The 21474-nt window shown below is 39.4% G+C and overlaps 1 protein-coding gene across 2 annotated transcripts in view; it reads left to right on the forward strand.

Moving 5' to 3' along the window:
- The window catches only part of LOC146705186 (proline-rich protein 5-like), a 41526-nt gene extending 20718 nt beyond the window's left edge, over positions 1-20808 (forward strand). For both annotated transcript variants that reach the window (XM_085462775.1, XM_085462776.1), the window contains exons 3-9: positions 5898-5978; positions 6203-6251; positions 10128-10194; positions 11526-11617; positions 13187-13324; positions 14728-14845; positions 18436-20808. In XM_085462775.1, coding sequence (XP_085318901.1) covers positions 5898-5978; positions 6203-6251; positions 10128-10194; positions 11526-11617; positions 13187-13324; positions 14728-14845; positions 18436-18875 — 985 coding nt within the window. In that variant the 3' untranslated portion in view covers positions 18876-20808. The remainder of the gene's footprint in view (positions 1-5897; positions 5979-6202; positions 6252-10127; positions 10195-11525; positions 11618-13186; positions 13325-14727; positions 14846-18435) is intronic.
- Positions 20809-21474: the final 666 nt, after the last annotated feature.

The raw sequence follows: 21474 nt of genomic DNA on the forward strand, positions 1-21474 counted from the left end.
GCTCACACCTCTGAATCTGTGGCCTGTTTCCTGCACTCCACAGCTCAGAGCAGGATGTTTAATAGGAAATAGAGGCAACAGCAAGGTCATATCCTGAGAACCAGCTTAGCTGCATGCAAGGACATTGGACATAGAGAGGACACACTTAAATGCAACTGACCCAAGGAAAAGAGAAACAGCCTTACCTAGAGGCATTATATTTTAGGTTGTCTTCATCCGTATGTATATATGTCTCATTCTTAGTAATGCAATTATTTTCAGCAACACAGATTTACCCTTAAACTCATGTGTCTGTGAAGGTTCTCGGTCATCCAGGTCATCGTAGTCTAAGGAGCTTGGAGAGAAAAGCGTCTGGACTTCTTTAAGTTGCTTGAAGACGTTTCACCTCTCATTCGAGAAGCTTCTTCAGTTTTAAGGGTCAAATGGTGGAGAGTCCCAGATTTAAACACAGTGGGAGTTTCCCACCCAAAGAGGGACAAAGGACCCCCTAATGATCCTCTACCTAATCACATGAGCCAAGGTGTGAAAACTGGTGTGGATCACAATCAGCCAGGGTTTCGGGTGAGCTCATTGTGAATTGTAGCCAACCTTTACATGGACGAAGTGGAAAGAAAGGCTCTTGGCTCTTTTAAAGGGAGAGTACCCAGCCACTGGTACAGATATGTAGACGACACCTGGGTCAAAATCAAAACACAAGAAGTGGAATCCTTCACTGCGCATATTAACGCAGTGGATAAAAACATCAAGTTCACCAGGTAAGACACAAAGGACGACTGTTTGCCTTTCCTGGACTGCGCTGTGCACATTGAAGAGAATGGCAACCCTCAACATTGACGTTTATTGGAAGCCCACACACACGGACCAGTACCTCCTCTTTTAGTCCCATCACCCTCTGGAACACAAACTTGGAGTAATTAGGGCCCTACACCACTGGGCAGAAAATGTTCCCTCTAAGCCTGAAGGGAAAAAGGAACACACGCATGTAAAGTCAGCAAAGATGCACAGAAAAGAAGACCAGACACCAGCGAGGGAGGATAAGAAAGACAGACGCAACAACATTGTCATCCCCTATATAGCCGGTGTATCAGAGAAACTCAGAAGAGTTTTCTCCAAGCACGACATCCCGGTGCATTTCAGACCCAGCAACACGCTCAGACAAAAACTGGTTCACCCGAAAGACAAAACTCCTAAACACAAACTTAACAACGTGGTGTATGCTGTACAGTGCAGTGAGGATTGCCCAGACCTCTACATTGGAGAGACCAAACAGCCACTTCACAAGCGCATGGCACAACATAGAAGAGCCACCTCCACAGGACAAGACTCAGCAGTCCATCTGCATCTTAAGGATAAAGGTCACTCTTTCGAGGATGCCAATGTTCACATTTTGGACAGAGAGGACAGATGGTTTGAAAGAGGAGTGAAAGAAGCCATTTATGTCCACTGTGAATGACCATCTTTGAACAGAGGTGGTGGTTTACGACACCAACTGTCTGCCATCTATAATCCAGTTTTGAGATCCCTTCCCAGACGCCTTAACGCCCACTCACCTCCTGGGCCATCTGACCTCAGGAAATCGCATGATAGGGTGGGGCCAGGTTTCACAATGAGCTCACCCGAAACCCTGGCTGACTGTGACCCACACCCGTTTTCACACCTTGGCTCATGTGATTAGGTAGAGGATCATTAGGGGTCCTTTGTCCCTCTTTGGGGGGAAACTCCCACTGGGATATTCCTCTCCTTCCATCTCAAATGTAACATCTGACATTAGAGGGAAGACATTTTTACAATTTAAGTAACACTCTTGGTATAGAGTGTTTGTCTTTTTCATTGGTTAGTACTAAACCTAATAACTGGTTGGGTCACTTCAAAGTTTTCATTTTGTTCTTCTTAAGCCAGTGTGTGTGGACTGGCTGGTGTGATTTGGATCATTGTCCAGAACGCAAGTGCGCTTCAGCTTGAGGTCAAGAACAGATGGCTGGACATTCTTCTTCAGGATGTTTTGTTAGATGGCAGAATTCATGGTTCCATTTACCACAGCAAGTCTTCAGGTCCCGAGGCAGCAAAACAGCCCCAGACCATCACACTACCACCACATTTTACTGTTGGTGTTAGAGTCAAATTGTTAAATGTTGCCATTATTGTACTTAAATTTGTAAGTCTTGGTTCAAACTATATGATTAAGGACTTTCCTTTGTTTCTATCCGGTCGTTAAGTCTGACGTCACTAGCCGTCTCTGGGCCTAAACTCCGCTGCAGGTCCATATATCAAACGATCACTATGGCATTACTGAGAGTTGAAAAACTGTCTAAAGTCTTTCATCTTTAATAAAATGATCAGCGTTCTGCTCTACCAGGTGTAACAATTGAGTTTAACATCCAGGCATCCATGAAAATGGAATTTATGACATTTAACGGAGTTAGAAGTTAGCAGGGAGTTAGCTCGCTAGCTTCTATCTAAATACAATATAGCATGTCCTGACTGCGGGGTTTTGGAAACAAATTAAAACGTATAGCTCTGTTATCACTTCCAACATAAATGAAGACAGAAAACTAAACAGCAGTGACGTTTGTAGGGTTACTGAAGTTTGGCTAGCTGGTACATAATGATGTGCTACGTGGCCGCTAGCAACACAGCTATGTTAGCATAATATAAACAAGATAACTTTTTTTCCACTCGATAAAAGTTAACGTGAGTGTTGTTGGTGGTCAGGAACAAATGTAATCGCATGGCAGGATGCTGTAAAAGGACCAAACTTCAGCCAGGAGAACAACTGAGATAATCCATCCACAATACGAGGTTAGTCATTCATATACTGCTGCATGGGCTGGGCTGTAGTTACATCCTAAGGTTTTAAAAACTCAGCTTAAATAAATGATTAGCGGTAATAAAAGCCGAGGGAGGTTAACAGTGATCACTGACTGTTTTAGGAGCTTTTTGAGATTAAATAGAAGAAAATACAAAACATTAAACATGTTAACAACACAAAAGCCATATTAAACACAGACTACTTTAGGCCCGGAAGTAGGGTTAGTCACGTCATCACTTAACGACCGTCCTCCCCAGCCTGTTGAAAGGTGGGGGAGGCTATAGTGTTTAACTACAGGGACATCGTATGTGAAGCTTCTGTTTCTGCTTTCTTATTTAGTGAGGATGTTTTACTTGCCATTTATGACCTCACCTGTGCTTGTGTATGGTGAGATGGTGAGAACGTTAGAGGGGTTAAGCCATATACAGGGTGGGGGAGATTACCCTTTGGTGAGCAGGAGGTCACACAAACGCACCCCCAGACACACACACACACACACACACACACACACACACGCCTAGTGCCTGACACCATAGGGGGGGGTTTACAATGAGTGTTTGTGAAACTGTGTGTCACAGAAATAAGAGGCTGCAGGGGAAGCTGGTTCTTTGAAGTGGTCTGTCACCAAGGGCAGAAGGGCTGCTCTGAGATCCTTCCCTTGCTAGTATGTGAAAAACCGGTTGAGCTGTTCATCTTGCTTTGTTAACGGGAATACGTTTCTGAACCAGCGGGGCCTGTGGAAGCGCAGACCCAACAGTTGGTATGATGTTACTTTTACACCAGATGTAATGGGACACACACCTTCCAAAAAGTTTAACTTTTGTCTCGTCAGTCTACAGAGTATTGTATTAGTATTGTAGTGGCCACAGAAATTGAACTCTGCTTTCCAAAGATGACATATATTACAGTTCATTTATGCTATTATAGTCACTGATTGGAGAGGTTGTAATCACAGAGTTGTGACTGTAAGTAGTAAAAAAGATAAATATAAGAAATTTGAGTTACAACTTTGCAGCTCTCAATATGGACACATTTGTGTATAAATTTATTTTCTCTGTGTGTGTGTGTGTGTGTGTGTGTGTGTGTGTGTGTGTGTGTGTGTGTGTGTGTATAAAAATAAATAAAATTTTAAAAAATGTTACAAGTGAAAATTTCAAAAGTTCAAATTTGTTCTACACATTGTCACTTTTTTTGAAAACTCTCACATTTTGCATTATATTTATTTATTTATATTTATATTTTTTGTCAAATAATGCCACCCGGCCAATAGTTGAGTTGAAGGTGGTGTGACTTTCATTTGGGGAGGGGGGGGGGGCTCTCTGCAAGCTGCACTACATGAGAGACATCTCCATTAGGAGGTACGATCTTTTCACTATTTTACATGTTTAAAGTGAAATAAGTGTATATAAAAATACTTGTATGTGCATGAATATGTTAAGAAGTATATTTGATTGTTCGTTTTACTTTTTAAAATTTATTTCTAGAGTAAAACTGTTAATTTTCATTCGTTACCTCAAGGCAACACTGCAGTTAGCCCAGTTTTTTTCAGGCAATATAATACATTAGCATATGTGTGTAGAGATGTGTTTGACTATGATCATACAAATGCACACAATGTTTTTTACTTTACAATCTACTGATAATTACAGGACATGGACGTTAAAGCCTTTTATGGAAGGAAACCAAGGGAATGTGCAGAAAGTGTAGAAAGTGAGCTTTCAGGGAGTGACAGTGAAGTAGAGGAGTGGATCCCTCAAGAGGTCAGAGGTCAGCTGATAAAGTAATTGTGTGTGTGTGTGTGTGTGCGTGTGCACCCGTGCATGCACATCTTCCTGTTGCATTTCTTTCTTTCTAATACTTTTTTCTTTTCGATGCATGGTGCCAGGGTGCAGTGGTACACCAAAAGCAATGTGCCGCAAAAGCAATGTGCACCTCAGCTTCACCCCGACCCCAACTGCTTCCTGAGGTTCAACACTGAATGCACAAGACACCCTGAGAGATCCCTGATCAAGTGTTGGATGTATTTTGGTGTTTTATTGTTCTGTGAAATTGTTTATTTGTTGTTTGTTTATTTGTTCATTCTTGTCGTACTAATAAAACTTATTATAGAATAACTTGGTGTTTGACTACACTTGTTGCACAGTGTTGCGTTGAAGCAACAAACCAATATCTGTTTGGGGGGGGGGGTCAGATTTTATGATTGATATATTATTACAGATCCTAAAGCTTCCCCAAAATAGGGTGGAATTTTTTTCCCCCCCCCCAAAAAAAGTCATGCAGTAGAGGGTTAAAACGTTATATTTTTTGATATTTTTGTGAAAGTCTTTGATCTTTACTGCTCTGTGGTGAAAGGCTGATCAGGTATTACCATGTGTGCCTGACCAGTGGGGTGACGTAGGATTTTCAAATTGATACTATAGGTGCATCTACTAAAAATCTTGGACAAGTTTTAATATCTGTGAAACTTACCTCAAAGTCAGGGTCAGAGGTCAAGTTTTCTGAAAATCTTTTCAGATTATTGAATTCAGTAATCTGAATCTCAGAATCTCAGATCGTGATAATCTCTATTCAGGGCTGAAGTGCAGCCCTTCACAGCAGTCTAAGGTTTTCATGTGGCCTTTGTGAAAACTTAATTGTTCAACCCTTAGAAAGTGATTGCAAATGGGTCAGTGACCCCAGCTATACTTCAGAAGTTGTGGCAGAAAGGTTTAATAACTACAAAGTGTCCTGGTGTTGCTGTGACAAATCAATGAACCCAAGTCCAGTTCAAAATTTGTGGTTAGACCTGACCAATGCAAATGAGGGAAGAACTCACAGTAATTTATTGTTTGGAGCTTGTGGCATTCTACCTGAAATATTTGACCCTGGTGGTATAAATGTTATGATGCCTTCAGCTTCAACTGAAAAGCTAAGGAAATAAGTAATCGAGGTATTACATTCTGAGTTTTTAAAATGCCTAAGATCTAGCTTACTGGAGACATAATGCAGTTTGCTGTTTTTTAGTTCTTCAGAAACTCGGTATGATAAAACAAAGATTTCTGTTACAAGCTAGAATTTATTTGTTTGACCTGTTTTATTTCTCTCTCAGGGTCCAATCAGCTGTGATCAAGGTGTTCAAGGGGGGAGCTCTGCAGACTAATGAGCTCTACACACTTAACGAGAGCATCAGGTGACACTTTACTTTTTCTTTTCAAAGTAGCCTTGTTGAATCAGAACAGAACAAAATGCAGAGACAGAAGAAGTGGAAAGAGTCGGCAGAAACAATAAGTGAAGAACTAATTTAACTTTAAATGAACTTAAAGAAGAAACTGGTTTGGACTGTGTGAGTGAGATAAAAAGGAACATGGTAGCTGCCAGTCTTCCTCACTGCTCAAGTCTTCTGTGTCTTTGTAGGTGGCTCCTTAAAACTGAGATGGGTTCCTTCATCACAGAGTACTTCCAGGTATTTTCTCTTCCTCTTTTACCTTTTATTACTCCTGAGTAAAGTAACAGAGTTCATGTCAGCAGGAGTCTCTAAGTCAGAAGCATCTGAAGGTCTGTTTGTTTTCCGTGGGCAGGGGAAACATTTACTGTTGCCGATGTTGGGCGCTGTCCTTACTTTGTCTTATCATTAGTCTTGTAGTACTGGTACTGGATTTTTGAGCATTTTACCAATACTCAATTCAATTCACTGCCACCACAACAACACCCATTTCAAAGAACTTAATATATTAAGGTAAAGAGGACTACAAATTTGGAGAGATAACACTAATGATCAAAAGTGAATCCTACATGGTGACTGCCAGTAGGAAGACCTCCAGCAGAACCAGGCTCAGTAAGAGATAGTGACGGGATGAGGGGGAAGAGAATAGAAAAAAACGTATTGCATAGAGATATCAGGAACAATAAACTGGACAAGATACAAAGTACAGTAAGCAGTATAGTATTGTTGGGGCGATCGTGGCTCAAGAGTTGAGTGTTCGTCTTGTAATTGGAAGGTTGCCGGTTCGAGCCCCAGCTCGGACAATCTTGGTCGTTGTGTCCTTGGGCAAGACACTTCACCTACCGCCTACTGGTGATGGCCAGAGGGGCCGATGGCGTGATATGGCAGCCTCGCCTCTGTCAGTCTGCCCCAGCTGCCCCCAGCTACAACTGTAGCTTGCCTTCACCAGTGTATGAATGTGAGAGTGAATGAATAGTGGAATTGTAAAGCGCTTCGAGGGGTCCCGAAAAGCGCTGTATAAATGCAATCCATTATTATTATTATTATTATTATTATTATTATTATAAGGAATTTAATAACGTACAATAGTGGCATGTAGGTGGAGTGGTGAAAAGAGAGGAGCAGCGTAGAAGTTCTCAATGCATCATGTAAAGTTGCTACAATTTTATAGATTTTTGCTGATATGTTGATCACCGAAATTATTTTTAAAGTTAGTCAAATTTGTTATTTTATGGGAAATAACCTTTAAATTGTTATGGATTGTGAGCCACAGGAACTACTGTATCACTGCCATTGTAGTTTTTGTGAGACTTGTAGTATTTTAGTTCTGTCTCGCTTGTATTACTGATCTTAAAATTGGAAAGGCATTTATTATGAAATTGCAGGCTGTTTTTGACAACACATCCCCTTTGTGTTCAGATGTGTTTGTGTCCTTTTTAATTTTTCTTTCTTTTCTTTCTGTTTTTTATTTTTTTTATTTTTTTTATTTTTAAATGATCTGCATGTTATGTCAGCACTGAGTTTCTGGTCTTCTTTGTGCTGAAATGTCTTTCCTCTTCACATCCTGAAGCAGCTTAGCTTTCATTCTGTCATGACATTCAGATTAAATTTTTTGCGGTTATTCTGAAGGACTTCAGTAAAAAAAAAGTAATATTTAAATATCCAGTGTTATTATCAACAGTACAGTTCTGCTTTATATATGCACCAAACAGCCACAGCATTATAATCATATTATAATACATATTATACAAATAAAGTGAAAAATACTGAACATTACAAATCACTATAATGTTCTGTTAGGAAAACCTTGCAATCAAGCATTCATGTGGATAATATTGGACATGTACTAAGTCCTTCTAAAAGCCAATATGTTTACAGAGCTGCTTGAAAAGCCTCTGGGCACTGATTTAGGTATTTATTCACCTCATCGTGCTTTATTTAAAAAGCACTTTGCTCTCAGACTGCAGGCTTATTCGTGGTTCCTAGTTCATTGTTCAAGTTGTTCAAGTAGAATGGGAGACAGGCCCTTCGTTACGGAACCAGCTTCCAGTTTGGATTTGGAGAGACAGACACACTCTCTGCTTTTAAGATTGGACTTAAAACTTTCATTTTTATAAGGAGGCTTTTAGTTAGGGCTGGAGATATCGAGATTAGACTCGGCAACCAGTGGCAATACAATATTTCCACAGTCTGGAACTGAACTCTATTCTCCCAAACAAGAATGCTCGCCTCAAAAGAGTGGGATTTATCAGAGATTACCTTCAGAACTTGGGAGTAAAGCATGTAATAATTAGCCTGCTTGTAGTCTTGACTTCAACCCCGTCAAGCACCTGTGGGACTTCGGTGTGCTCTTGTACAGATTCACTAACTTGTGACAAATGCTGGTTGAAGAATGAAATGCCATCCCCCAGTAGTATGTGATCCACATGAGGAGCAGAGAGCAGAGGTGAAGGACTGCAGTGGCTGTGGATGCTTCTTCCACATGCTTTTGAAGCCTGTTTGTTTGAATCAAATGTGGCTCCATTGTTAGAAGTCGGAGGTGACTCTACCGACAAGGCGCAGGAACTTTCACTTGAGCCAGATGAAACTATGGTGTCATTTGATGTAGTCTCTCTCTTCACTTGCATACCTACAACAGAGGCAGTGGAGACTGTTAGAAAACCCCGATCAGATTTGCACACTGTTAGATCCTAAAAACAAATGAATCCAAATTTGGTTAATGAATCCAGCCGGAATTTCCTTTTCTTTTTTTCTTGTTTTTGCTCAGAATAAGAACATTTCCATACAAATATTTGTAAATGAATCTCATTATTTGTTTGTTTTTTAATGTCTTTGTAGTACATTGAGTTACCTAATGTTAGTCACTGCACAAGAGAACCAATGATTGAATCTCTTGATATTAATTGATATGACTGCTTCAGTCATTTAGCTTTAATCAATTTGCTCTGAACTCAAGATCAAGAAACAATTTTCACCTTTAGATCTCTCTCAATGGCTCAGATACTTTATGAATTACTTTCACTAACACCAGAATTCAATTCATAACACTGAAATTCTTAGAAAACCTCAATTTAAAAATTGTGTCACTAGGAACAATCCATGGTACTAGAACTGCAGTCCCTGATCAGTGTCAGCCGTTGCCAAAAGAGCCAAGCAAACCAAACAAAAAAGCGCTGTGAGTGCTCCAAGTCTGGTTGCCCCGCGCAACTGAGAAACCACAGGGCTCCTGGTTCCTGTGACGAGCGAAAAGAGCTGCGAAACTAAAGAGCAATCTCTGCTGTATCTCATTATCTGAAAGGAAATGTGTGCTGTGTAAATGTGTTCACTGTTACAATGATGATAGTTTCCTGTGCTACTTACTAACACAATAAATAAGGAAGAACAGCAATGCTTTTTATACTCTGCCTTTAAAATATTTGACCCATGTGTTAAAACACCTGTATGCATGCTATAATAACAATAATACCTTGTTGGTCACTGCTTCAGTAGTGATATTTTTACATAAATACAAGCTAGAGTGGCTGTGGCCCAAGAGGTAGAGCAGGTCATCGACTAGCTGGAAGGTCAGTGATAAGATATTGAACCCTGAGTTGCCTGTGATGCATCCATGTGAGTGTTATTATAGTGATATCAGGTTGAAAGTGCTTAGGTTAGAAAAAAGTACTCTTATAAATGAACCTCATAGTATTAAAATGCTTTGCGTGCTCAAATTGAGTAGAAAAGTACCAACCACAATATTTATAATATGATTAGTTCTTTTGTAATGTATGAATGGATTTTTGTTTGGGTATTAGTGCGTTAATTTAGCAGGTTAGGACACTGACAGTGATTTTCAGACAGCGCTGAACACAGGATCACACAGTATTTGGACTGGTTAACTTTCAGTCTGAATCTTTGGGAATCTCTTTATAATCCTGTCTTCTGTTCTAATCTGACATGTGGTAAGATTAAATGTGTGATTATTTTCTTTTTTATGTTGTCCCAATTTGAAATGGCAGTTGCATGAAATGTGGCGTGAAATTTAAAGACATCAGCTTGTAGATGATGACCTACTTATTGGCTTGATTGTCCTGGATACACAGTTCAAATCTTTGTCTGTCTGTGTTGATGTTTTAGAATCAGCTGCTGAGTCGAGGTCTATCTGGAGTCCTGGAACAGATCCTTCTTCAAAACAGTGACACTGGTTAGTAGGGTGTTAATATAAAGAAGCTGGAATCTCTTATGTTTAGTTCGCCCTATGTTTACTATCAGCTCAGAACAATGTAGAAGAGAACAGGCCTGGATCAGCACTGTCTCATATTGCCCATAAAATAGAAAATGAATACATTCTTGTAACTGTAGGATTTAAAATGACAGAAGGGAAATTTGATTAGGTGGTGTGGTATTTAAGCCACTGAGAATTCTGCATGAAGTCATTTGCAAATAAGTAAGGTTTATTTACATAGTGCTTTTCAAGAACAAAATTCAAAAACTGTTTTACAGAAATAGGGATACAATATGTCTGTGAAGGTTCTCAGTCCTCCAGGCCACCTCGCCAAGGGATTAATAAAGTTCTGTTCTAACTCTTTAAAAAGCAAGGATGGGGGTACGGAGCTCAAGTACACAAAGCTCTGGTACACTTGGGTTGTGCAGCAGAACAATGATCTAAAGCACACCAGCAACCTCTGAATGACTCAAAAAAATAAATAAAAGTTTTGACTTGGCCTAATTACATTTTAGACTAAAGCTAAGATGCCTTTACATGAGCTTACACAGGCCGTTCTCTCAAAAATGAGCAGCCTGTTTAAAGTCTGGCTGAATTTAAACAATTCAGGAAAGAAGAGTGGGCCAATTCCTCCGAAAGACTAGAATTTCTTATGTTGCTATGTATGCGTCTCTATCCAGTTAATCCCACCAAGAAATGTTGAGGTTTATAGCACTCTAACATTATATTATGTTTTCAATCAGCTGGAGAAAATATCTGAATCTGCTCTTAATTGTCATTCCATTAAGACTGAACAGAGTAAGTTAGTGGAATTTGGATTAAAGGGAACTGTATTGATATTTTTGCACTCCCACTGTAGAAGTTATTGAATTCTATTATGTTGGTTTTTTTAGCTGGTTTAGTAAATTGTGACTATTGTGTGTAAAAACTGGTTGAAAGGATTGAACTAATAATTGTTTCTCTAATAATTTTGACTGATTTAAAATGTGAAAAAATAAAAATGTGTTAGACTGTGACACTGATGGCACCCCACATTTTCCAAAGGTTGCTGTAGTGGCCGTGTCTGATATTTTCTGATGGACCATGGAATCACTGCATATATGATTGTTGCCACTATGTTGCAGCCAAATAAAGGATATTGATCTGTTATAAAGTAACAGGTTTCAGCAGAACATCATGCTTGTGTCTATCTTCTGTTAACCTGTTTGTTTATACAGACAGAAAAACAGTACGAGTAAGTCCTCAGATGGTGGGAAAAGCTCAGCATATCACTGTAATATTGGTTGTATTTCTAACTCGTGTCCCCACAGATGACAACCAGCTTAATGTCCTTGCCTGTATGTGGGACCAGTTCTTCACAGAGACCCTCCCTACACTGCAGGCCATCTTCTACCCTGTCCAGGTAAAGTGTTCATCGTCCACATTACAAAAATGTATAGTTCAGTTCTTCCCGAACTTTAATAATACGGCATTCAATTAAACCAAGACTTCTGGAGCCTTTTTATATTATGTTACTTATGTTATGTTACTTTAAATCTGCCAATCCAGAAAAATGATTGTCTGCAAAACTCACTGTATAATGTTGTGATCTGTGGTGACAGTAGAAAGCAGGTGAAAGAGAGAGATGAGGTATGCACTTTAAAGAAGAGGAATAAAATCTAGTAGAAGAAAGACGGGTACAATCTGTGTGAATTGGAGTTAGGGAGGTGTAATGTTTAAGATGCATGAAGTACAGGTAGTGAAGGCAGATGGGGATAACCATTTGAAGGAACAGTGTAAAAGAGAGAAGTCAAGAAGAGGTTGCAGGCAGGTGAAGTGGGCAATTTGTGACAAAAGGGAAGCGGCGAGGAAGGATGGTAGTGAGACCAACTATTATAGAGTTTAAAGATGGTTAGTCTTACAAAAAACATGGGGAGGAGCTAGATGAGTCAGGAGTGGCAGATCATGCTCAGTGTTTGTAGACAAAATAAGAGAGGCAAGGATGAGATTGTGTGAACATGTAGAGATAAGGGCTTGTGGATAAATTAAGCAAAGGATATTGAAGAAGGAGCAGCTAAGGGTATTGAGACAGGAAGAAAAAATGAAGACCAAAGGGGAAATTCATTAATGTAGGGACTGAGGACATGCAGAGGGTTGGTGTGACTGGAGATGTAGGCCCCTAAAAGGAGAGGCTGAAAGAAGACATTCGTATAGTACCAGTTAACAACAAGATGCCATATAATGTACGATATAGACTCAAAAAATGTTAGAGAGAGAGAGAGAGAAGCCTGATGATCAGATGAGTAATCACTGAGATATGGAAGAAGAAAAGGAACTCCCATTTAACAGCAGAACCAGGCTCAGGGCGCAGGGGTGAACAAATGAAAACTGTGATGTTCATAAAAGTAAATCTTTTTCTTTTCTTGCTACATTTTTGAATTTGTGAGATTACCACAATGGTATCAGAACAGTCAGAAGTTTTTTCTGTTATTTTCACAGCTCAATTGTCCAAAAAATGTTTTGGAAAAAAAAATATTGTTTGTCCAAAGAATGTTTTGGACACACAATATTGTGTCCAAAACAGCTGTGTCATGGGCTTAGTCTGTGTCTGTGCGTGGTTTTAGAAGATCTAAAGTTACAGATTTAAAGCCTTACATCACCTGGGGTCATTTGAGTGCAGAGGTTATTAGATTAACCCTCTGATCTGAGGACTGAAGTAAAGTGCTTCTGAGCGATATTTTTCATTCTTTTTGGTTGTATTTTTTCACATTATCTAGATTTGAAATCATATTGGGATGAAAAGCCCACATGAGGTCACCGTAATGTAAATTATGAAATTTTAATGGGAAGACTCGGCTGAAAGTGAAAGTAGGGCGCAGGTAGCAGTGATTATGGTTAAGGCAAGTGTCCAGCAAATTAACCAATACTGAAATGTTGTCTTTAATAATAGTCTGTGTTTATGTATTTTTAAATATGACTTTGTGCATTCCAGGGTCAGGAGCTGACTGTGAGACAGATGGCTCTCTTGGCCTTCAGAGACCTGGTGCTGTTAAAACTTCACCTGGAGGACACTCTGGGAAATGCAACCTCTATTCCTCCATCAGTCACACAGATGCTACTGGTGTTACAGGTAAACACACAGTCACACACAATCACTCGCTCTATTTAAGTTAATTACAAGTCAGTTACAGCCTTTATTTCTTAATTAGCACGATATTTCTTCATGGCCAACATCACTGTAACCCAGAAACCCAGAAAATACAATCAGATACATATGAAACAGTTTGTCCATGTTAGCTTAATCATATTATTTGGAAATGCAGCTAAAACTGAGCTTGCATCAAATGTTAATGTCCCAAAAGATAAAGAAAAGCTATGAGCATAACATAAGAATGCAGTTAGGTCAGAGGTGTGGCCATTATTAAACAGAAAGTACCTGTGAGTCCATAAAAGTTTTCATTTTGGGTTTATTGCTAACATATTTGACTCTTATGTGAGCTACGTACTGGTGTTGTTGTTGGTGAAATTAAAGATAAAAATGCAAAAATAAAAGAACAGGCTATTTAAAAGTACTAATCATCACTAATACCCCTAGATCTAAACAGTTTTAACACGAAGACCTTCAATAGGTTTTTGATTTTTGGATACAGATATTACTTATCAATACACTAGTTGATACCATTCTCTATATTTTATATAAAATAAAGATATAACAGACGTTATAATTCTGACACATTACGGGGCCAAAATAATCGTACTTCTGTCATCGATATTACTACAATACTAAATTGTTTTTCATTGTCATGACAGTTTACACTAAATTCAGACTTAGTGTAAACTTAGGCTAGCTACATGGTAGTTGTTGCTGTTGTGATGATTTGTTACCAAGCATTCAGGACCTAAATCAACCCAAATCAACTTGACTCCACTGTAATAAATGGTGGGGAATTTTTTCACAATAATTAAGCAATTTAAGAATGTGGTTGTACGTTTGATCTGACAGAACTATGCCTGCTGCTTGTCTACATTTAAAGAAATACTTACTAAAGGTTCATTTAGTGTGGGACCAGGAGGTTGCCCTGAAGATGCTGATATAAAGCATTGACTGCTTGCTAAAGTAAACATATTGTGCTGTGAAGAATGTTATAGTTGAATTTAGTTGAATTTTTCATTAGTTGTAAAATGAGCTCAGTCTTTTGAACATTCTGACCTGTCGGCTTTGACCGCAAAAAAACAAAATATTAACGCACAGCGATGTCAAATGTAATCCCTTTAAATTGGCACATTTTATTGGGGGTTAGTTAGAAATTAGAAAGTATCAGATATATTAGATTGCATTAATACTGCATGAATTCCAGTAGCAGTACAGTTTGCCTAGATGCTTCTCATTACTACTGACCACTCTGGTCCTGGTATCCATCCTTACTTAGTATTTTGAAGTGATGTCTTCAGTTTTTAAAATATCATACAGAGGCCCAAAGGTACTCACTTAACATCAAAAATTGTATGAACGTCTTTGTCTTTTTCTGCCAGGGTATCCATGAGTCGGGTGTTCCAAGTTCGGAGTATCACCGTTTGGAGAGTCTCGTGGAAATTGTTGTGTCTCCATATATCTGCAATGTCCTGCACAATAGAAACAGCCACCAATTAGGTCAGTCCACTGATCACTGATACTGCTTTTACATTACATTGATTTGTTACAGTTAAAGTTACAAGTTACAGATTTTAAGGCTTACATCACCTTGGGTCACCTAAGCGCAGAGGTTATTGGTTTAACCTTCTGAATTGAGGACTAACGTAAAGTGCTTTTGAGCTATATTTTTCACTCATTGTGGTTCTACTTTTTTCCACATTATCTGGATATGACATTGTATTAAAGATAAAATACCAGAAGGTTAGTTGTACTCCCAGCACAGTCTCGAGAGCATGGAGGAAATTTCAGGAGACGGGTAGTAACTCTGGATAGGGCCGTAGAAGGTCCTTAACCCATCAACAGGACTGGTATCTGCTCCTTTGTGCAAGGAGGAACAGGCTGAGCACTGCCAGAACCGAACAAAATAACCTGGCTTCAGGTTTCATGACAGCGTGGCCTCTAATGGGCCCTGTGCTCACTGCCTGGAACAATGGATCCTGGTTTTCATTTATCATAAAATACCAGAATTGGCAGGTTGATGGCAGAAATCTTGTGCTTTTCACAGATGTCAAGGGTTCCAGAGAACCATGGAAAGTGTTATGCTGCATGTAACATTGTTCAGCACAACCAATTTGGTGGTGGGTTAGTGATGGTCTGGCGAAGGATGCATATACTTCTACAGGCTCTACAGGTTATAACACCCTGACTGCCATTAGGTATCAGAATGAAATCCATAGATCCATTGTCAGATGCTACACTGGTGTGATGGTCCCGGGGTTCCTCTTGGTGCACAACATTGCCAGGCCTCATGTGGTTAGAGTATGTAGGCAGTTCCTGGAAGATGAAGAAAATTGATAACATGACTAGTCCACTTGCTCGCCTGGCTTAAAGCCAACAGAACACCTCTGGGACATAATGTTTCAGTTCATCTAGTGCTGCTAGGTTGCACCTCAGACTGTCCAGGTGCTCAGTGATGCCCTGGTCCAGATCTGAGATGAAACTCCCCAGGATGGCATCTGTCTATTGTTAGACAAGCACACGGGGGCCATGCAAACTTCTGAGTACCATTCTGAGTTGTTGTAAAGACATTTCAGCATAATGGACTAGTCTGCTGCATCAATCTTTCACTTTGAGTTTTTGGGTTGTCTTTGAATTTACCCTTCTGTCACTTGATCATTTTCATTTCCATCAAAAAATGTAGCTTATCTGTGTTCCTAACACATTAACCAGTCCATACCAGTACTGATAGTGATTGCATGACTTTTTAAAATCTTTTATCGTCCTTTTAACTTTTCAATAGCTAACCAATGATTTCTGATTTCAGGTTGCTCAAACATAAAAAAGGTGCATTGTTTTACATTGACCTCTGCATCCATCTGCAGTTGATTTTCAATACAAATCTAATGGTATAGATGTCTTTACTATGACAGATGGATTACATTAAGAAAGTAATGTTTATGTTTTTAAGAAATAATCAGTAAGTTTGCAACAAAAGTGCCTGCTGAACTTAGTCAGCTTGTTTCAGAGGTCAAAGGCAATGTGCTGTTTAAATCCTCTCAGAGGTTGGCCGCTTAATCTGCTCCTGCTGCATTGTAGTTTCATTCCAGCAATAACCAGTTACTTCACGTTTCAAAACATAATGTGCTCCTGTTGGAGGAGACTCTGAAAAAGTTTTACACACATACACAATCTCTGCACGACTGAATAAAGATTATTGGATCAAATAGCTGGGTTTAATTTCAGGATGGATCAGATCACAAATCTTGCTGTCTGCTACTGAACAGTTAGATCAGTGCTCGTCTTTCCTACAGCATTCTGACAGGAACACGTTAGTTACAATAAAGTGACGAACTGTAAATAAATAACCAAAGATATTTTCTATGAGTCATAATTCTTCACAGAATTATTAAAAACAGTCATTAAAGTGAACATATTCTGCTTTTCCTTCATTTCTGTCAGATATGTATGGAAAAATGGACAAATATTAAAACCTATCAAAACAACCTTACACCTCTGAACAGCTTTCTATTCAGGAAAGGATCTCATGGTGCCTTTCTACTTGCACCCTGTACATGTCTGCCATCTTGTGGTCACAGTTGGCTATTGTTTCTTGAGGGCAGTTTAAGTTGACTATAACCACTAGGGTTCTGGGCTGCACCACTAGAGTCTGACCCAGAGGTTATAGCCATGTTTTGCACTGGCTGTGATCGGTGTTGATCATTTCTGTCATTTCATTGACGATTTGTGTCCTGTTAACAACAGCTCTGTCCCACTTCCCATTTAGGGGCTGCATCCATTGCAGGATAAATTGGGACGCAGCTAAAGGCTGGAATTTGTCAAGCTAAAAGGCCAGCATCCTCTTCTGGTTGTTTGCAGTATGTTTTCACTATGTGGAACACTAACAAGAAGCAAGTATGCTAGACCAGCTGCCCCCGGCTGTTCACTGATCTGAAATCAGTAAAGTCTGAATGTCATTGTACACATGTGCAGACATGTTTGGAAACATAGCAGTAGCAAGTGAACAGGAAGTTTACATCATGATTGTCACCACTGGGGGTTTCTCTGTATTGTTGTAGGCATTGGAGCTTCAGCAAACCATGGTGAGAACAATTATCTATAAATGAAGAAAACTTGGATCAGTGGTGAACCTTCCCAAGAGCAGCAAGCTTGCCAAAATTACTCTAAGAGCACATTGACAACTGGAGTCACAAGAGAACCTAGAATGACATCTAAAGAATTTCAGGGCTCATTGCAGGACCAAGACTTTGGGGAAAATATTCTTTGGACTGAGGAGACAAATATAGGGTTAGATATAAAGGGCTGACAAAACTAACGTAGCAATTCAAAAAAATAACATCATAGCAACAGTTAAACAGGGTGGTAGTGTGTCGGTCTGGGGCAGCTTTCCTGTTTCAGGACATTGAGGACTTGCTGTAATCGAAGGAGCCATGAATTTGAGTCTGAAACAAAAGCACACTTGGGTTATACAGCACGGCAGTGAGCTGAAAAACACCATTAAGTCCACAAACAAAATGAAGGTTTTTAGTGGTGTAATCACAGTTTAGACTTAGACTGAGACCTTTTTGCGTACGGCACAACTAATTTTGAGTCGTTACCTGGTGATTTTTCAGAAAAACAGTATTTACTTAAGTACACTGTACTTTTCTGGGCATGGCCTGGTATTATGGGGTGACTTAACCCTGCATCCATGTGTTAGTGTTATTTATATTTTGCTAAACAGTTTGAAGCTGCAGTTATTAAAGTTAAATGAAAGAATCTGAATTAACTGCTGTTTGGTGACACCTGAATGATATGCTGTTGGAGTAAAACATTTTTCCACCACGCTTTTAATCCGAGTCACAGTAAAAGCTGTATTTTGACAATGTTGTAACGGTTTTTAATATGTAACATAGCTGATAGTTGAAAAAAAGGTTTTGATGGAAATCAGCATTATGTTTTGTAACTTAAGGTTCATGTAAGAAGAAGAAGTCTGATCTAATCTGAATGTGCAATCCACTTACAGAAAAAAGACTCTGGAAGTAACGACATGAAACAAAAATGACTTGTCGATTGAAATCAGTTTTCTGTTTTTATTTCTCCTCAACCAGAGCCCTGTCATCTACGTTCATCTGAAGCACTGCTAGGTGACCAGTCCCAGCCTGAGATTATGATCACACAGCATCATAGCTCCTTAGACTCCTCATCTCTTTCTCCACTGGTAGAACAAGAAGGAGAGGCATATCTGGAGAAAGTTGGCAGTGTGCGGCGCCACACAGTGGCTAATGCACACTCTGATGTCCATCTGCTGTCAGTTTCAAACAAGATGCATGCTGGGATGGAGAACAGCAGAGGGGAAGAGGAACAGGGAGTTGTTGGGTTTTTGGTGGGGGCCAAGCCTATGAGTCCCATGAATTTCTGCCGCCAATTGGTCATGGGAGATTCTCCAAATTGCTCAGAAGACATTGGATATGTGAGACAGAACAAGATGAAAAACTTCAGGGTGACGAATGAAACTAACTGCAGAAAGAAACTCGCAGGACATTATTAAGATTGAAGAAAAAGCAAGAAACTGTGTAGGAATCACGAGGAAACGTCCGTACCAAGCTTGTTCATCTAGGATGGAAAGGTCTGCTCAGGGTCTTAACTGCAATGAATGTTTTAGCATCAGCTAAGAGCTGCTGTCAAGTTCCTCACTACTTATGAGGTTCTTTGTATGTCTCCTAATATCAGGAGGTTCTCTTTTAAGACTGTTATTAAATAGCAAAATTGATTAATAAAACAAATTCATGTGCTTTACAGTACAATACCAGTCCAGACATTGGACACTTCTCAAACATTTTGAAAGAGTAGATTTGTTTTTATCTGTATTATTCTTTACTTTTCAAAAATAAAAATAATAAATGACACATTGATATGTTTATAGTTAATACAAAAATTTAGTCTGACGTCACCATTTTTATCTTCATCAGTTTGTCACTTGGTTGGAGAGGTGTTTAGTTAGCCAGCCAGCCTTGTCATTGTTAACTATTAAAATTACATACAAATTTGGTACCATTCAGCAACTCTGCTAAGAAACACAAAACTAAATAAAGAGCCCGTCAACTAGAATACAATGAATCTGGAAAGTATTCAAAGTGCTTAATTTGTTCCACATTTTAACATGTTTCAGCCTCATTCAAAAAGAAACTAAATTAAAGTGTAGTTTCTCCCATTATTACTCTCAGAACCTCTCAAGTTCAGGGTTGATGGGACGCGTCAGTGCCAGCCATTTTCAGTTATTTCCAGTGATGTTCAATTCAGTTTTAATTTTATTTCTATTGAGCCATTAAACAATAGTCACCTCAAAATGCTTTATGTTGTTAAGTAAAGACCCTATAATAATGGAGAGAAGCGCCAACAATCCAACGACCCCCTTTCAGTGACCACTTGGCAACAGTGGGAAGGGTAAGCTTCCTTTTAACAGGATGAATCCTCTGTCAGAACCGGACTCGCTGAGAGGCAGCCATCTACTGGGACTAATGGGAGGAAGACAGGATAAAAGACACATTTGTTTAATCATTTATTATTAGCTAACGATTAAATGCCGAGTGAGTAAAAAAGTTAAGTGAAGAAATAATCAGTGCATCATGGGAAGCCCCCAGCAGCAAAGACATTTGCAGCATAACTAAAGGTGGATTCATTGTCACCAGATCCAGCCCTAACTATATGCTTTATCAGCAAGGACAGCTTTACGCCTAATCTTAAACTTGTCCCCCAAATCCAAACTGGGAGCTGGTTCCACAGAAGAGGGGCCTGAAAGCTGAAGGCTCGGACTCCCCTTCTACTTTCAAATACCCTAGGAACCGCAGACCAGCAGTCTGAAAAGCAAAGTGCTCTTTTGGGGAATACGGTACTACAAGGCTTTTAAACATAATATGGGGGCTGATTATTGAAAATGGTATGTAATGAGAAGGGTTTTAATTTCAAATCTGGATTTAACAGAGAGCCAGTGGGGATTAGCCTGTATGGGAGAAAAATGCCCTTTCTAATCCCTCTCAGTATCCTTGCTGTTTGGATCAACTGAGGGTTTTTTAATTAGTTTTTAGGACAGCTTGATAATAATCTGAAAAAATGTATGTTATGCCTTCGAAAGGTACTGCCTAGGGGAAGCGTGTATAATGTAAACAGAATTGTTCCTAATACGGAACCCTGCAGAACTCCGTAATTAATTCCATTTACAAGAACAAATTTGAGTCTGTTAGATGGATATGATTAAAACACTGCAGTGTAATGCCTTTTATTTCTATGCCATGCTGTAATCTCTGTAACAAAATATTGTGGTCAACATTACCGAACACTGAACTGAGGTCTCACAGGACAAGTACCGAGATGAGATCACTGTCAGAGGCCATAAGGACATTATTTTAACCTTCACTAACACTGTTTCTGTACTGTGATGTGATCTGAAATTTAACTGAAACTCTTGAAAATAAACCATTACTCTGCAGATAATGAGCTGTTTCATAACTACTCTGTCAACATTGTTTTTAAAGATAAAAGAAAGGTTGAAGATTTGCCAATGATTAGCTAACAAATCTGGGTCAAGTGATGGCTTTTTAAGAAATGCTTTTTACTTCAACCTTAAAGGCCTGTAGTTCACAGCCAATTAATAACGATAGGTGAAAATATCAATTAATGGTAGAACTTCTTTGAGCAGTCTTGAAGGATGCTCAATTGGGTTCAAGTCTGGGCTCCGGCTGGGCCACTCAAGAACATTTAAGGACAAAGGAATTGTCCTAAAACCACTTTTTTTTTTTTTTTTTTTTTAATTATACTGGCCATGTGCTTAGGGTCATTGTCCTGTTGGAAGAAAAGCTTTTTGCCTTCAGGTGCCTTTTGGTAAACTCCAGGTGGGCTGTCATGTGCCTTTTACTGAGAAGTGGCTTCCATTTGGCCACTCTACAATACAGACCTTTGGGTGGAGTGCTGTAGAAATTATCATCCTTCTGCAAGTTTCTCTCTCCATAGAGGAAAAGTGGAACTCTGTTAGTGACCATTGGGTCCTTGGTCATCTCGAGAACCAGTTCTTGTAGAGAACTTGTGGGCCACATCAGCACAAAGACTGAGCTATTTGCCTACACTAACAAGATATATGTTCGGAGGTTTAA

Source organism: Copadichromis virginalis, linkage group LG7 (assembly GCF_057382275.1).
Source record: "Copadichromis virginalis isolate Kocher_CV1m ecotype Utaka linkage group LG7, C_Virginalis_male_GT1.1, whole genome shotgun sequence".
Taxonomy (NCBI): Eukaryota; Metazoa; Chordata; class Actinopteri; order Cichliformes; family Cichlidae; genus Copadichromis; species Copadichromis virginalis.